The following is a 14,935-nucleotide window of genomic DNA, read 5'->3' on the forward strand; positions in this document are numbered from 1 at the left end:
CAAAACGGAGCTCAGTCGCATGCTGATGAAGAACGGGAGGAAGCGCCTCCTATATTTCAAAACGGGTTTCATAATGAAGTGGGCGAACCATCTGGGGTCCATCAGAATGGATTCCACGCAAATCATGGAGCATCGCCAGAGATATATCAAAATGGCTATATGTCTGTATCGGAGATAGGTAGTTCTTCTAGAAACCGAGTTAGAGTGCATTCACCGGAGATAGAGTACAGTGAAGAAGAGGAAGAGGAACCGGAGGAAGATCCGGAAGAAGATCCTGAAGAAGACCCTGAGGAGGATCCCGAGGAGGATCCAGAAGAAGAATTAGAAGAAGAAGCAGAAGAGGAAAATCCTCAGGAAGAAGAGTATGAAGAAGAAGAGTTAGATGAATTAGACGTCGAGGAATACAGAGGTGACTATTTCTGGTCAAGTGTGCGGAGATACCGCAATCTGAGGGAAGATGCGGACATAGCTAATGGTCAGGCGCAAATAGCTTTAAATCAGGTTAGAAGGCAGATGCGTTCTTTTTCTAGAGGGATGTTGACTGTTGGAGCGTATTCTACTGACTTTCTGCGGATGGCAGAGGGAGTTCCTAATCTGAACGAAGACAATAGGACCATTAATCGTAGATATGTCAGAGGTTTAGGACCTCAGTTTGATGAGCTGTATGAGCACGTGGACGAACATTTCAGCACGCTTACTACGATGGCCCGTAGGATTGAAACAGAGCATGAATGGTCGGGTGATCCGATACGACCTTATTACTTTAGACGTGAGTACCACCCGGATTACATCAGTACGTCCTCCAGAACTACAACCAACCCCTATTTCGTACAAAGAGGTGGACGAAACTCGGGTAGAACAGTTAGGGGCCGACATACAGGCATAGTTATTAGGGAACCTAACGTTCCGCGTCAGGCACCTCCAGGTATTAGTAATTTATATGCTTTGAGTAATTGTGTTTATGTGTTTGCATTATTGCGTTTATATAATTGCTGCATTGCATAGTAGAATGTCAGTAATAGGTTTTGCCTTTAGGATAATACCTCGGAAAGCGAGAACCTATAGGAAGCGTTATAGTTAAACACGCGTCTAATAAAAGAACATATAAACATAACACACAAAAACAATAATACAATAAACATCACAATATAATTATCGCAAACGTAATTCCTATATTACGTTTTGGAATTTGAAGAAAGAAATAGATTGTGTACCGGGAGTCGATGTGAAACATCGATATCTGCGTCTGTATATAACGTAAAATAGAATGTTGCAGAAGTGGATATGATGATTACAGCAATAGAAAATTTTGAATTTAATTGAATTATCGGAGATATGGAGAGAGAAGGAATGTAACAGAAGAACAGTCTGTAAATGACAGTAATACAAAAAAATTTGACAGCAATATAAAAATTTGAATTATACCCAATAAGTATAAAGAAAGCCGTTAATAGTCGCAGAGCGTATAATCCAGAGTAAGACTTACGATTTTATGAAGATTTTGAAAGTTTTTATGATTTTTCAAGGTATGATTGTGCTCAGGCATCGCATGTGACATTGCATAACCACGATAGAAATGCATAAAAGAATGATTTTTAAAATTTTAGATCATGCATCATATCTTCGTAATAGAAAAAGAAACTGCGATTTTGAGCAACTCTTTCGTGATGAGAGATATCATCACTCTGAGCAACAATTGTACTAACGATTTTAAAGGATTTATGAAAAGTGGTTTAGAAAGAGCTGCGCAGCCAAAAGAAGTTTTAAAATCGTATTGTTTAGTAAGTAAACTCGGATGTAAAGCCCTGCGACAAATAATCAAAGATTCTTAACAGATAAGAATAAAAATTGTGAAAGAAACTCCAATAAAAAAAAAAAACAGAGCCATGTTAATAACCATTGCCCTAAGGCTATTAGAATTAAAGAAAAAATGTGAATAAGAAATTACCGCCGGAAATGCGCAGATAAGCTGCGATGCACTGGCAATACTTAAGGATACAATATTTATCCTTATGATTGAACAAAGGGTGGAACGACAGGGAGTCGTATAAGGCGGGAGAAACGTAACGTATATATAAGAATGATGTGTGATTACTCTTATGATTAAGATAAACGAAGTAGCAATTGAAAGTTATAATTGGAGGAATAAGATTAAAAGTATGAAGGACGAGAAGATGGTAATATGAACAATGAACATTAAGGAATATTTTAAGGATATAGTATTTATCCTTATAACAGAATAAAGAATGAAATGACGAAGGAGACGATTTTGTAAGATATGGAAGCTGAAAACTTGATGGATCGAAAGAGATAATGATGCTATATGACTGATAGTAAGTAGAGTTACTAATATCAGCATTAAGAATTATAAGTTGCGTTAACAGAAAGAAGACGAGAGATAGAATAAGAATAAGTTAAAGAATGATTACAATCAGTATTAAGACTGTATTGTAAAAAGTGAAATTAAAAAAAAAAAAATTGACAGTAAGAAGCAGAAGTGTAAAATAGAAAGAAAGCTGATTATAAAGATAAGAAAGAAGTTAAGCGAAAGCTGATTAACGAGAAAAGTTCTCGAAATAGTTAAATGCTAAAGAAGCATGTAAGATTCTTATAAGGTCATCTTAAGTAAGGAACTGTGATGTAAAGGAAGAACATCTTTGAATGAAAAGTCAATAAGAAATTTAAGGCAAACTCCAAGGAAATAATTAGGTGAAAGTCAAGAAGATAAAAATATGGATAGTATCGATCAACGAAGACGATCGTATAAGCTATACGGTTAAAGCCATAGATTGTGCTTATAAGAGAAAATACTCATAGAAGTATGAATGAAGTAAGTACGTCATTAAAGAGGTAGCCGATACGTCATGATTATTCACGTATAAAAGAGACAAATAGCAACTCGATGATGATTAAGAATGAAACAATAGACTTGAAGGATACCAAACGAGGATTAATCGACGTTAATAAGGACAAAAGAGAGATCGCAACCAGTAATACAAGACGTCAGGACTATAATATCGGTGATACGCCTTGAGCCACACTATTTTAGAAAGATGATGAATAGAACAATGGTAACAGTAAGAAGATTCTCAGCTATGCTACAACAAAGGACTACTATAAGCAAGATAGATAATCGATTAATGATAAATATGAAATCACAGCTATACGTAAAGAGCTAAGAGCTAAGTAAAAGAAAAAGACATGACTGACGCGTAGTAATGAATGTCAAGAAAGGTATAAGAATAACTGTAGCGTCCCAACAAGTTTTATGAAAATTCGAGGACGAATTTTTATAAGGGGGGAAGAATGTAATACCCCAAAATAATTAATTATCTAATTGGACCACGTGTCCAGTTTTGAGTCGCAGAAGTGGCAATATTGGAAAGATTTCCGATAAATAAGTTTTAGTAGGTTGGTTTTAGAAAAGATTATTATGGAGAAAATTTATATTATATTTCAATTCTAAAGTTAGAATTGGAATTAAATGGAAAAATGACGAGAAAAGTCTAAAATTGGGCACAGGGACCAAAGTGGTAATTTAGCCACTTTGTGTCAAAAATGGAAATATTGGATTTTGACGGGAAAGTGTTAATATCGAGCTTCGTATTATTTATCAGGGATAAATAATACGTATAAGTCGTGATAAAAGAGTTTAACGATTTAGCTATGGACTAAATCGTACGATTGAAAAGTTTAAAGGATAAATGATAAGAAACAAAAAGAACAAGGACCAAAGTGAACCTTTAACCAAGAAATATAAGAAACCCAAATTCAAAGAAAGAAGATCAGAGAAGGATCGAGAGAAAACAGAAGCCATCGCCGATTTCCGTCGTTTCGCCGCCGTTTCTCCGTACGACGTCCGATTCACGTGATTTTCGCGGCAATCTCTTCGGAATTCAATCCTCTACTGATCTTGAGCTTCATTTCAAGGTAAGATTTCGAGAATTGGTGCTGAAATTGAGTTATATGGGCTGTTTTAGTTTAGGAATTGAAATTATTGATTTAAACTCGATTTTAGCGTTTTTGGAGAAATAAAGCTACGGGTTTTGTTGGAAACGGAGTGTTTGGCGTGTATGGGGAGTCATAGCTCGACGGGAAGCCCGGAAACGACGTTTCCGGGGCTGTGCGTGAACTGCACTCGGTGTGCGATCACACACCGAAGTGTGCGAACGCACACTTGCAGTGTGCGGACGCACACTTGAACAAGTGTGCGGACGCACACTTGTGGTGTGCGAACGCACACTTCCAAGTGTGCGGACGCACACTGAAGTGTGCAAACGCACACAGTGGGTCCGCAGGGACCTAATTGGGCTTTTAGCCCTAATTGAATGGGACTTCAACATTTTTGAATATTAGACCCTAAAAACGATTAAGGACCCCGATAAATTGAAAAGTAAAATTTTAGCTCGACGTTTACGTAAGCTATGATAATGAAAAATGTCAAGGATATTATACGTTTCTTGAATACGAGAAACAAAGTTCGAGATATCGCAACTATGATAAAGGAAGAATGCGATCCTAAATAAAGTTGAAAATAAAACTAAATCCTAGAACTTAAAAGTGTTATACGTATTAAAGTACGAAGTGCACGTCTAATCATAAACAATTTATCAGACGTGTCAGTGAATAGTGGAGTCAGTAGAAGCGGACTAGCGAGGGCATACCATCAGATCGATCATATCATTTCTTGGATTGCGGTCACTGTGAGTTGCACTTTACTTTCGTGTATTATCGATTAATATTATGTTGATATCATACTATATATATATATATATACTGTTTATATGCATCGCACTATATATATATATATATATATATATATGAATTGTTGATATGCTACATGTTTTGATTAAGTTTTATGTACGAGAACCTAGTATACGATCCAACGAAACTAGCTACCTATTGGGTGTCAATAGGCTGTGTGATCACCAGTAATCGAGTCAGTCTAGCGTGTCTGACTATAAGATATGATTTGAGATGCATGCATGGTTTGATTATGAAAGCTATGATATGAATGCTATACGAGAGTGAACTCGGTTACAGTGTAACCTGAGCCCCGTATCTAGCAGGTTGGACCTACCAGTGGGTTGGACCCACTTCTTTGGGGATTAAGAGATATGTTCTGACTGACGTGGTTGAACGTGAACGCTCCCGGGTCAGACTAATGGAATCAGTATGATTTGAATAATAGTGAGTTACGTTATGTTTCAGGATTTTAGTTTCGAAAGGATCGAGTACTTGTTCATATGTATTTTTATATTGATATTGATTTGAAATGCGATGCTATGTTTTTAAAATAATACCGTTAGTAAACTGTGAACTCACTCAGTATTTCCCCAAATACTGACCCCTCACCTTTGATGTCTTCCAGGTGCTTAGCTTGTGGACCTAGCTAGAAGCCAATTTTGAAGTCCAGAAGTCAGCTGCATATGTTAGTCTTTGACTTCTGTGAGCGCTGCAGTAGTGGTCCTGTGTCGATAGTATAGTAGCCTAGATAGCAGTTCATTTTTGATTGTATATATAAACTGCTGTCTTTGTTTGAATACTTTTGATAGGCTACGAGGTTAGTATATGATCCACGGCCCCAGATGCCGGTGTGATGTTTTGAGACACTAACTGATGTATATAGTACCGCGAGGCCAGTTCGTACAGGGTACGGTAACTAGAGCCCGCGAGGTTAACGGAACAGTTAGTGTAAATGTTTATATGTGTTATATATTTGCTTCTGTTGTGTTACGCTGTTTGTTTATATTATTTGCGAAAAATTAATTGTGGTTTAAGGCTTGCTACGGGTTCCGGAGCTACCACTCCCGTTCCCTAGCGCCGGTTGCGGCTCAATATTTTGGGTCGTGACACATTAGCATGTTGCTCTATTTCTTCATTCACATAACCCCCATCATAGTTCATCAGCCTTCTATTTTCTTTGAGAAGCTCATTATTCTGTCTTTTCAAGTCATTGATCACAGCCTTTACTCTCGGAGGCATAACTGGTTCAGCCCAACTGAAGAAATTGCACCCCCCATCCTATTGCATTTCATTCACATTTAGAATCCATTAGTTAATTATATACTGGAAACAACAAGCATAAGGACGCACACTTACATCAAATTTTCGACAGCCATAAAATCTTCTACCAGCATTTTTCTCCTTCCACGACGCAAAAAGTTTCGCATCTTCTAGACAATCGCATAGTGGAGGAGGACGAATGAGCTCTACTCCATTGTTGCGCCCTTGGCACCTGTTACTGTGAGATATAGAAGAAGAAGATGAGCCCCCTAGCATTTGAGTTTAGAGTTTTATTTTCAATTTAGGGTTTCAATTTTAATTCAGTGATTGAGTTTTAATTGAGGGGTTATAAGGAGGTGAGCACGTGCTGCATGTTAAGAAAGAGAAAGGTGACATGGAATATCTGGGTGACATGGAAATTAAAGAAACCACATGTAAGTGAGTTCGTGGCAGAGAATTGACGGGGTTAGAGGACTCCGTTACCGAGGTGTTAATATGTCCAAAAAATTTGAGTTCAGGTATTAATACGTACTTTTTTTAGTATGATGGGTTTTTTGTACCAACTACAAAAGTACGATGGGTTTTTTGTTCCTTTTGCCTTATTTTAAAGAGCATCTTTATGAAAATAAAGAACATCTTTAAAAATAAATGCAAAATATTTGGCTGAACTCAATGGACTCTCTAAATTACTAACTTTTTGTAGTTATTCAACTTTCCCTCTCTTTTTAATTTTAATTTTCCCTCTTGTTTTTTTATACGTAATTCCCTAATTCCTTTTTCCACCATCTGCTTGACACACCTATAATACCATTTCTTGGAAAAATGAATTACCCAATTAACAAAACAAATAGACTTTTGATACAAGATTGTTGCCTCCACAAACCTCCCATAGTCATATATCAGATTAGCGCCAACGCCTATAGAAGCAGTTGATGTTACTTGATTTATTGGTGTTGATGCGTTGAGTAAGTTCTGCTTCTTCAAGATGCAATTGTTTCCTCTTGTCTTCTCTTTTTAGACGACAATTGGTATGAAATTTAAGATCTTAAGAACTCATTCAAATTGAAAAGCATATCAGTATATAATCTTTAAACTTCCCTGAATTTGTTTTCCAATGGACATGTTCTCTACAAGTTTAATTAATTTTTTTATTTATAATTCTGATTCTGATGATGATATTGAAATGACAATATCTGCTATAAGAGAGTCAGTCAATAGAAATAGGCGGGCGTTTTTATATCGTAAATCGGTTTATAGTCGTACCTATATATGGCGTAATAGATACATGGCCATTATTTGCTTTACCATGACTACTTTGGAGAAAATCCTATTTATTCTCCAAATTTATTTCGAAGGAGATTTCGAATGAGTCGACCTCTTTTTCTTCGTTTACAATCTGCCGTAGAAGCTTATGACCCGTATTTTATTCAAAAAAGAGACGCTACTGGTTTTTTGGGCTTGTCTTCTCTTCAAAAAATTATCGCTGCATTGAGAATGCTTGCATATGAAGTTGAAGCTGATTATGTTGATGAATATGTCAGAATTGGTGAAAGCACTGCGATTGAAAGTCTCAAAAAATTTGTCGAGGCAATAGTTTCAATATTTTCAGAAAGATACATGAGATCGCCTACAAAAACTGATATAAATAGATTATTAAAAGAAGGGGATAGTCGTAGATTTCCTGGAATGTTAGGAAGTATTGATTGTATGCATTGAAAATAAAAAAAATTTCCAGTTGCTTGGAAAAGGATGTATGTTGGTCATGTTCGTGAGCCAACACTAGTTCTTGAAGCTATCACTTCGTATGATCTTTGGATATGTCATGCATTTTTTTTGACTACTAGGATCACACAATGACATTAATGTTTTAGAGCTATCTTTCTTATTCACGGAACTTGCTGAAGGATGAGCCCCTCCAGCAAACTATTCGATCAATGGCCATGAATATACAATGGGATACTACCTTGCTGATGGTATATATCATTCATGGTCAACATTTGTAAAAACAATTCCATCACCTCAAACTAATAAGCACAAACAGTATGCTACAGCTCAAGAGTCGGCAAGAAAAGACGTTGAACGAGCATTTGGAGTGTTGCAAGCCCGATTTTCCATCGTTTGTGGACCAGCACGACTTTGGCATCGCGAAATTCTCAAAAATATTATGAAAGCTTGCATTATATTACATAATATGATAGTTGAAGATGAAAGACATGTTCAAAATATAGATTATAAAAATGATTCATTTGATGGCATTCCTGAAATATCAGTCTCACCGGAGCGTTCAGCAGAGCTTTTGGAATTTGTTCAATGTCATCGCCGAATTAGGGATAGAGATACTCACTCTCAACTACAACAAGATCTAATAGAGCACATATGGAAAACACATGGAAGCCGGTAACTAAATGGTAATATTTCTAAATATTGCTTTCAGCTTGGAACTTGCAGGTAAGTTTATTGAAAGCTTTTTTTTTTCTCTGTTTCAAATTTGTAACTTAGTATTTTAGGTTTTCATTATAATTGTTATGTTATGATTTTCATGTAATTATTCTCTTATGTTTTTCATAATACACTTAGAAGTTCAAAGTTTAGTATCAGTCTTTCTAGTATAACAATAATCTTTCTGTTATCTATTACTTTTGTTGGCATTAATTTACTGGTTGTCGGTTAATAAGTGCAATTCTTGTTTCAGTTGTGAAATTAGTGTTCCAATTTCTATTTGCTTTGAATTTCTTGTGTTTCTATCTCATTTGATGATTGTTTTGCTGTGTGTTGGGTTATTATTTTCTATTTGCTTTGAATTTCTTGTGTTTCTATTTGCTTTTTTTTCCTCTTTTATTTCCTGCAATATATTCATATATGAGTCTGTCGAGTTATATTCCATCTCCCGATTCTTTCTTTTCCTTTTTTCCTTTTCAGCTTTTCGGTCTCTCTAGATCGACAAAATTTGTACCAATGATATTATCATCTCCCAAATTCAACTTAGTCTCTGCAGTCGGAGTAGAAACATGAATCTTATCTTTTTTTCTTATTGGTTTTTTATTTTCACAATCTTCCAACCATTTTGGCTGAAATCTTAATATATTCCAACAATGTTCAAATTGAAATTTTTCCTTGTTTAGTGCTTGAAACAAAAGCTTTGCATTAGCAATCTATGAAAAAAAAACAATCAGCAGTATACAACTGAAACTATATTCATAAATAAAAAACGATAATTTTCCCTTGTTTAGTTCTTGAAACAAAAGCTTTGCATCTGTGAAAAAAAATCAGCAGTATACAACTGAAACTATATTCATAAATAAAAAACGATACATACCTTGTCTTGCTCATTAATTCCACGTTGGTTTCTTGATTCGATTTGAGCATAACATCCATTGTTTGTTGCTTATTGAATTGTTGACCAACGATTCATCAACGAAATCTGTGTTCGTTCGGATTCAAACTGTTTGTATTTATGAAAGTGCTCCCATAATCTTGTCCAATACGCTCGTTCCCTTGTAAAGCATCGATACTGATATTAAGCCAGGATGACACGATATGGAGATCTTCTTGAATAGTAAAATTACAGGTTCGTGATTTCTTCGAATTGGTGGAATTTGTTTCAGCTAGAATAGAAAAACCAACTCTGGATTGTTGGTAAAAATAGAAATATAATCAGAGTTTGATTGTTGGGTAGAAAATTCAGAATTTAGATTGAAATTAAGGTTCACGTTTTCATCTTTGGAAGCTTGCATATTCATGTTAATGAATGAGAAAAGACTGAAGCAAAGAAGCGATATGCACGATGGGGATTGCAGAGAATTTTTATTCACCTAAAATTAAGGAAAGAGTGGAGAGAGAGAAATTGACAAAAAAAACACGTTTATTTTTTAAAGATAGAGAGTTGGTTTGACTCTCTAGATGTGGAGAGCCAAACCAACTCTGTATACAGAGTTCATTGGAGTAGATTTTTACAGTTGTACTCTCTATTAATAAAGATTTTTTGATTATAGAGAGTCAATTGTGGATGCTCTCATATTTAGGGTCCCCTATCACCAAACCCCATGAACTTTGAAATCAGCCGCTAAACCCCCTAAATTTTATTTAATAATCAACTAAACCCCCTTTGACATAAATTGACCAAAATACCCTTCAAATTTATAAGAAAATACAAACAAATCAGACAACCTCAATCTAACCAAACCTAAAATCACCCACCCAATCAAATCAGATAAAACCAAACCTAAATTCATTTAAAATTATATAAATAATATTTTTAATTTTAAAAATTAAATAAATAATTTTTTAATTTTAAAAATTAAATAAATAATTTTTTAATATTAAAAATATAAATAAATATTTTTTTTATTTTTTTTAAATGTCCGGTGAATATATCCACCGGTGGTGGGTTATTCACCGGAGAACAGACCCACCGACGGTAGGTACATCATTCTCATAACAGACCCACCGGCGTGGGTCTGTTCAAAGAAGAACAGACGCACGCCGGTGTGTCTGTTCTTCTTTGAACAGTCCCACGACGGTGGGTCACCGAATCCGATTTTTAAAAAAAAAATGGACGTACGGAAAAATCGGCGGCGGCGGGTGGTGGTTTCCGGTTAAGTGGTCTGATTTAATTGGGTGGATTGAAAATTTAGATATGATTTGGTTGGATAGATGAATTATGTTTGATTTGCTTGGGTGGGTGGGTGGGTGACTTTAGATTTGGTTTGATTGGGTTAGTTTGGTTTTTCTTTTTTGACTTTAAGGGTAATTAGTCATTTTTGAAAAAAAAAGGGCTTGGGGCGGTTTTATGTCAAAAGGGGTTTAGTTGATTATTAAGTAAAATTTAGGGAGTTTAGCGGCCGATTTTAAAATTTAGGAGTTTGGTGATAGGAGACCCTAGTGCCATAGCTAATTAATAGCTAATAGAAAGAGGAAAAAATACGGGTTAAATACTTTTTGGGTGATTGAACAATGTGATTATTTCCAAACTACCCTGTTTTTTAGAAAATAAGTACAATAATTTTGGTCATAACTGCCTAATTTCCATTGCTACCATATTTGACAAAATAATTTCAAAAATGACCTTTCTCTTAATTAGATCCAGCCCAACAGGACTGAACGGTCCCGATCAAAAAGCTCTGCAACAATAAAATACACCACAAATACACTATAAACAATATACTATAAAAATACCATAGAAAAAACACCAAAATAATATTAAAAAAAATGAAAATCGATCGTTCGGTCCAACCCGTTCTGTCTGGGTTGGACCCAACGATCCTGACCAAAAAATAAAAATGTATTATTGAAATTAAAAAAAAACTAAACAAGGTTATTTTGGTAAATAAAAAAAGGATCCGAAAAATGGGTAGCGCGGTAATTAAATTTGAAAATAAGATACTGTGAAAAATTAAATAAAAAAGGATCCGAGAAATAGGTAGCGCGGTAATTAAGTTTGAAAATAAGATACTGTGAAAAATTATCTCTTGAACAATCAAATTGTTTAAAAAAATTGCTATATTTAATTTATTCGGAATAAGTTAGCCTAAATCCACATAGAGGTCTCTATATTTTAATTTTTTTATATTAGAAGTCCTTAAATTTCAATTTTGTATGACTTTGGTCTCTATACAACGAGTACTCTTATTTTTGTATCTCTCTGCGGATAGAATGATTCGCGTGTCTCTCACCCCACGCTAAAGAGAGTGTGAGGTGAAACTTTAAAACAATAGGATAATTTTGAAAAACACGTGTAAAGAAAGGATAACTATAACACAACGGTTGTGCCATATTATTCGTGCAATAAACTAATAAGGTATTAGACATGTGTTAATATTTAACGATAAAAAAATAAACAATAATTAAATTTTTCTATAGCAAATACTCATTGGCTTGTTGTAAAAATAACATCTTCCAACCATTATATGAAATAATCACTTGTAAAGAAAATGCTCAAATTGCTTTAAAAAAATGCTCAATCGAGCAGCCTATCACCGCCACTCTCACCGAAAATTCAACACTTCTCCTCCTAATCTCTTCCTCTTCTTCCCCCTCTCTATCCCAACTCTTCACCACTCTCTCAAAGAAAACCCAATTTCTCCTTCTAAACCCTTCATTTTCCTTAATAATTCAAAACCCAACTCTTATTACCGTCCTCGGGTGAAAATCTTCAATAAAATAGATTGGAAAATTTTTTCCAATTAATTTTTAATTATATTTTACGAACTTTGATGTGAATTTTATTAGTTCGGAATTTATATTTATTTTTTTATTTTTTTAATCCCGCTAATAGTCAATTTATCGAATAATAATTACTAATTAAATTATTATTTTACGATAACTTTACTTACTCATTTCAACTCCGTTCTTAATTCCAATCTCATTTCCGACCTACTTATTAATTTAGGTCCAAAGTACGATTTAACTTGTTGGAGTACTTTTACGGTTATTACAATTATTTTCATATTCCCGCCAATTACCTTGAATTAATGCATGAGGTAATGCATGGGTAGGTGTCATGCATGAACAAATAGAAATGGAAATAATTGTGTATTAGAAACACAATAAGTAAAATATATGTCAAGGATAAAATAGAAAGGACACATAATAAAATGTAGACATGGATTTTTTTTAAAAAAACTAAGGAATTTTTGCTAAAAAAACAAAAATTGGGTCACCAATTTAAACAATTGAAATTTTGAGTGATTCCATGTAATTTTTTTTTTTAATATAAATAAGTACAACCAACGAGCTGTACTTTAAATGGTATAAACGCTACACAACAAAATGTTAAGATCGTGGGTTCAAATTCTCCCATATGCGCTCTCCCTCCCCAATTGATTATCAACAAAAAATATAAATTAGTGTAGATTATAATAAGTTACTAAAATCTGTCACTACTCATCAACATTGACTAATATGGATGTTCAATATCTTTTTCATCCTATTTAGATATATGCATTCATGTCCTTATTTATGATTTCCTAATAGAATATTTTTCAATTAAAACCTGCCTTAAAAGTTATGAGTTCTTTTGTTGGAGTTTCAAGTAGGGGTGGGCATGGACCGGTTAACCGGTCCGTGAGGGTAATTTGTAAACCGGTCCATTGTAATACGGTTTTTAAAATTAAAAATCTAAACCTAAAATTTTAAACGGTTAACCGATAAATTGGTTAACCATAAAAAACGGTTCGGTTTTTCGGTTTTGCGGTTTTTAACCATATAACCATTAGAAAAATTAACGACAAAAAAAGATATATTTTTAATTCTATTTGATTTTTTAGCAAACAAAAAAAAACTATAGAAATTCAAATTATATTAAAAAAATATAAATCTAAACTATCTTATAAATAGTTAAATCAATGCAAATATTTAAAACTATTATTATTTATAAATAATTTATGAGTAATATTAAAGCTAGGTTTGTATTTTTTGAATTGTTTGTAGTGTTGTTCACGTCCACTTTCTACTATTTATAGACTTAAATATTTCTATTTTTGTTAAGTAAATATTTTAATAAGGAAAACAAATTTCTTTTACAATATTTCCATATATAAAATCTCCTAAAATATATAAATATTCCTAAATAAAATATATGTCAATATATTTTTATATTTAGATTTTATTGTGTATATTATAAAATCAATATTATTTTATAGATCATAAAATATATCTTATTAATTATTAAAAATATATGAATATATATATATATAAACCGGTTAACCGGTTAACCACGGTTTTTAGAAATCCAAAACCTAAACCTAAACCATTAACCATGAAAACTAAAAATCAAAACCTAAACCTAAACCGTTGGACCGGTTAACCACATTTTCCGGTTCGGTTTTCCGGTTTCGGTTCGGTTAATCGGTTTGACCGGTTTTTTTGCCCACCCCTAGTTTCAAGTGAAAAGTTGGTTTCTAATTAAGGAAACAGATTATTTAGAAAGAATATATATATTTGAATAAAATCAAGTTTGAGCAAATTTGAATATATATATATATATATATATATATATATATATATATATATATATATATATATATTAGGATAGTTTAAAAAAGAGAGGATAGTCATGATTGTACAGATTTGAATAAAATCAAAGTGTTTGTTAACAAAATCATAGCTAGCTGTCCTTTACCTTTTCCTTTTATGCGCATCAAATTTATTTCTATAACTATAATACAATGTCAGCTATAAAACTCCATACATTGCTCAAAACATACCATCAAAAAACATTCAATACTATAAAAAAATGTGTAATTTTAATCAATCAATCTTGGTTCTATGTCTACTCGTGTCGGTGATTTTATCCGAAGCCAGACAACATGTTCATATCAGAAACGACATCGGTGCAAATATAGACCTAACAGTGCATTGCAAGTCCAAAAACGACGACCTAGGCGACCACTTACTTCATCCTCAAGGCACTTATGAATTTTCATTTAAACCTAATATATGGGGAACCACCTTGTTTTTTTGTAGTTTTTCATGGGCAGGACAGTTCAAATATTTCACAATTTATGAAGCGGGCATGTATAGTAGTTTATGCGGAGATTGCTTCTGGGTAGTACATTTCGACGGACCGTGCTTGCTCAAGAATGATTACGGTGAGATCGATACGTGTTATAAGTGGGACGGTGAATAAAAATGTGCATTTTGTTTTGATTAATCTAATGTACGAAATAAAAGCCACAAGCAAATTATGATGTTAATTTAAGTGTCTAATTAATCTCGTCAAAAAAAAAAAAAGTGTCTAATTAATGTTGGTATTAATTATTATATGGATGATCAACATAATTGTGCCAATATCTGCAACCTAATCTGGACTAAAACTTATGTGTAATGGAGAAGTTATCTGTAAAATTGTCATTCCAAATCCAAATAAATATACAGTGATTTGAAATTATGATAAACTAATAAAATCAATATAAATTATAATGAGCGAATA

The 14,935-nt window shown here is 33.6% G+C and overlaps 1 protein-coding gene and 1 pseudogene across 1 annotated transcript; both read left to right on the forward strand.

The window, feature by feature from the left end:
• The first annotated feature begins 7,126 nt into the window (after nt 1-7,126).
• On the forward strand, nt 7,127-8,407 carry LOC126668253 (uncharacterized; annotated as a pseudogene).
• Nucleotides 8,408-14,239: 5,832 nt separating this feature from the next.
• Nucleotides 14,240-14,632, forward strand: LOC126668254 (S-protein homolog 5-like). The gene has a single exon (XM_050361460.1). It carries the CDS (start codon nt 14,240-14,242, stop codon nt 14,630-14,632), a length of 393 nt encoding a protein of 130 aa, XP_050217417.1.
• Nucleotides 14,633-14,935: the final 303 nt, after the last annotated feature.

This window comes from Mercurialis annua, linkage group LG2 (assembly GCF_937616625.2).
Source record: "Mercurialis annua linkage group LG2, ddMerAnnu1.2, whole genome shotgun sequence".
Lineage (NCBI taxonomy): Eukaryota > Viridiplantae > Streptophyta > Magnoliopsida > Malpighiales > Euphorbiaceae > Mercurialis > Mercurialis annua.

Bases quoted from the DNA above. Each gene is read 5' to 3' on its own strand.
- LOC126668254 (XM_050361460.1), top strand. From the start codon at position 14,240: ATGTGTAATTTTAATCAATCAATCTTGGTTCTATGTCTACTCGTGTCG.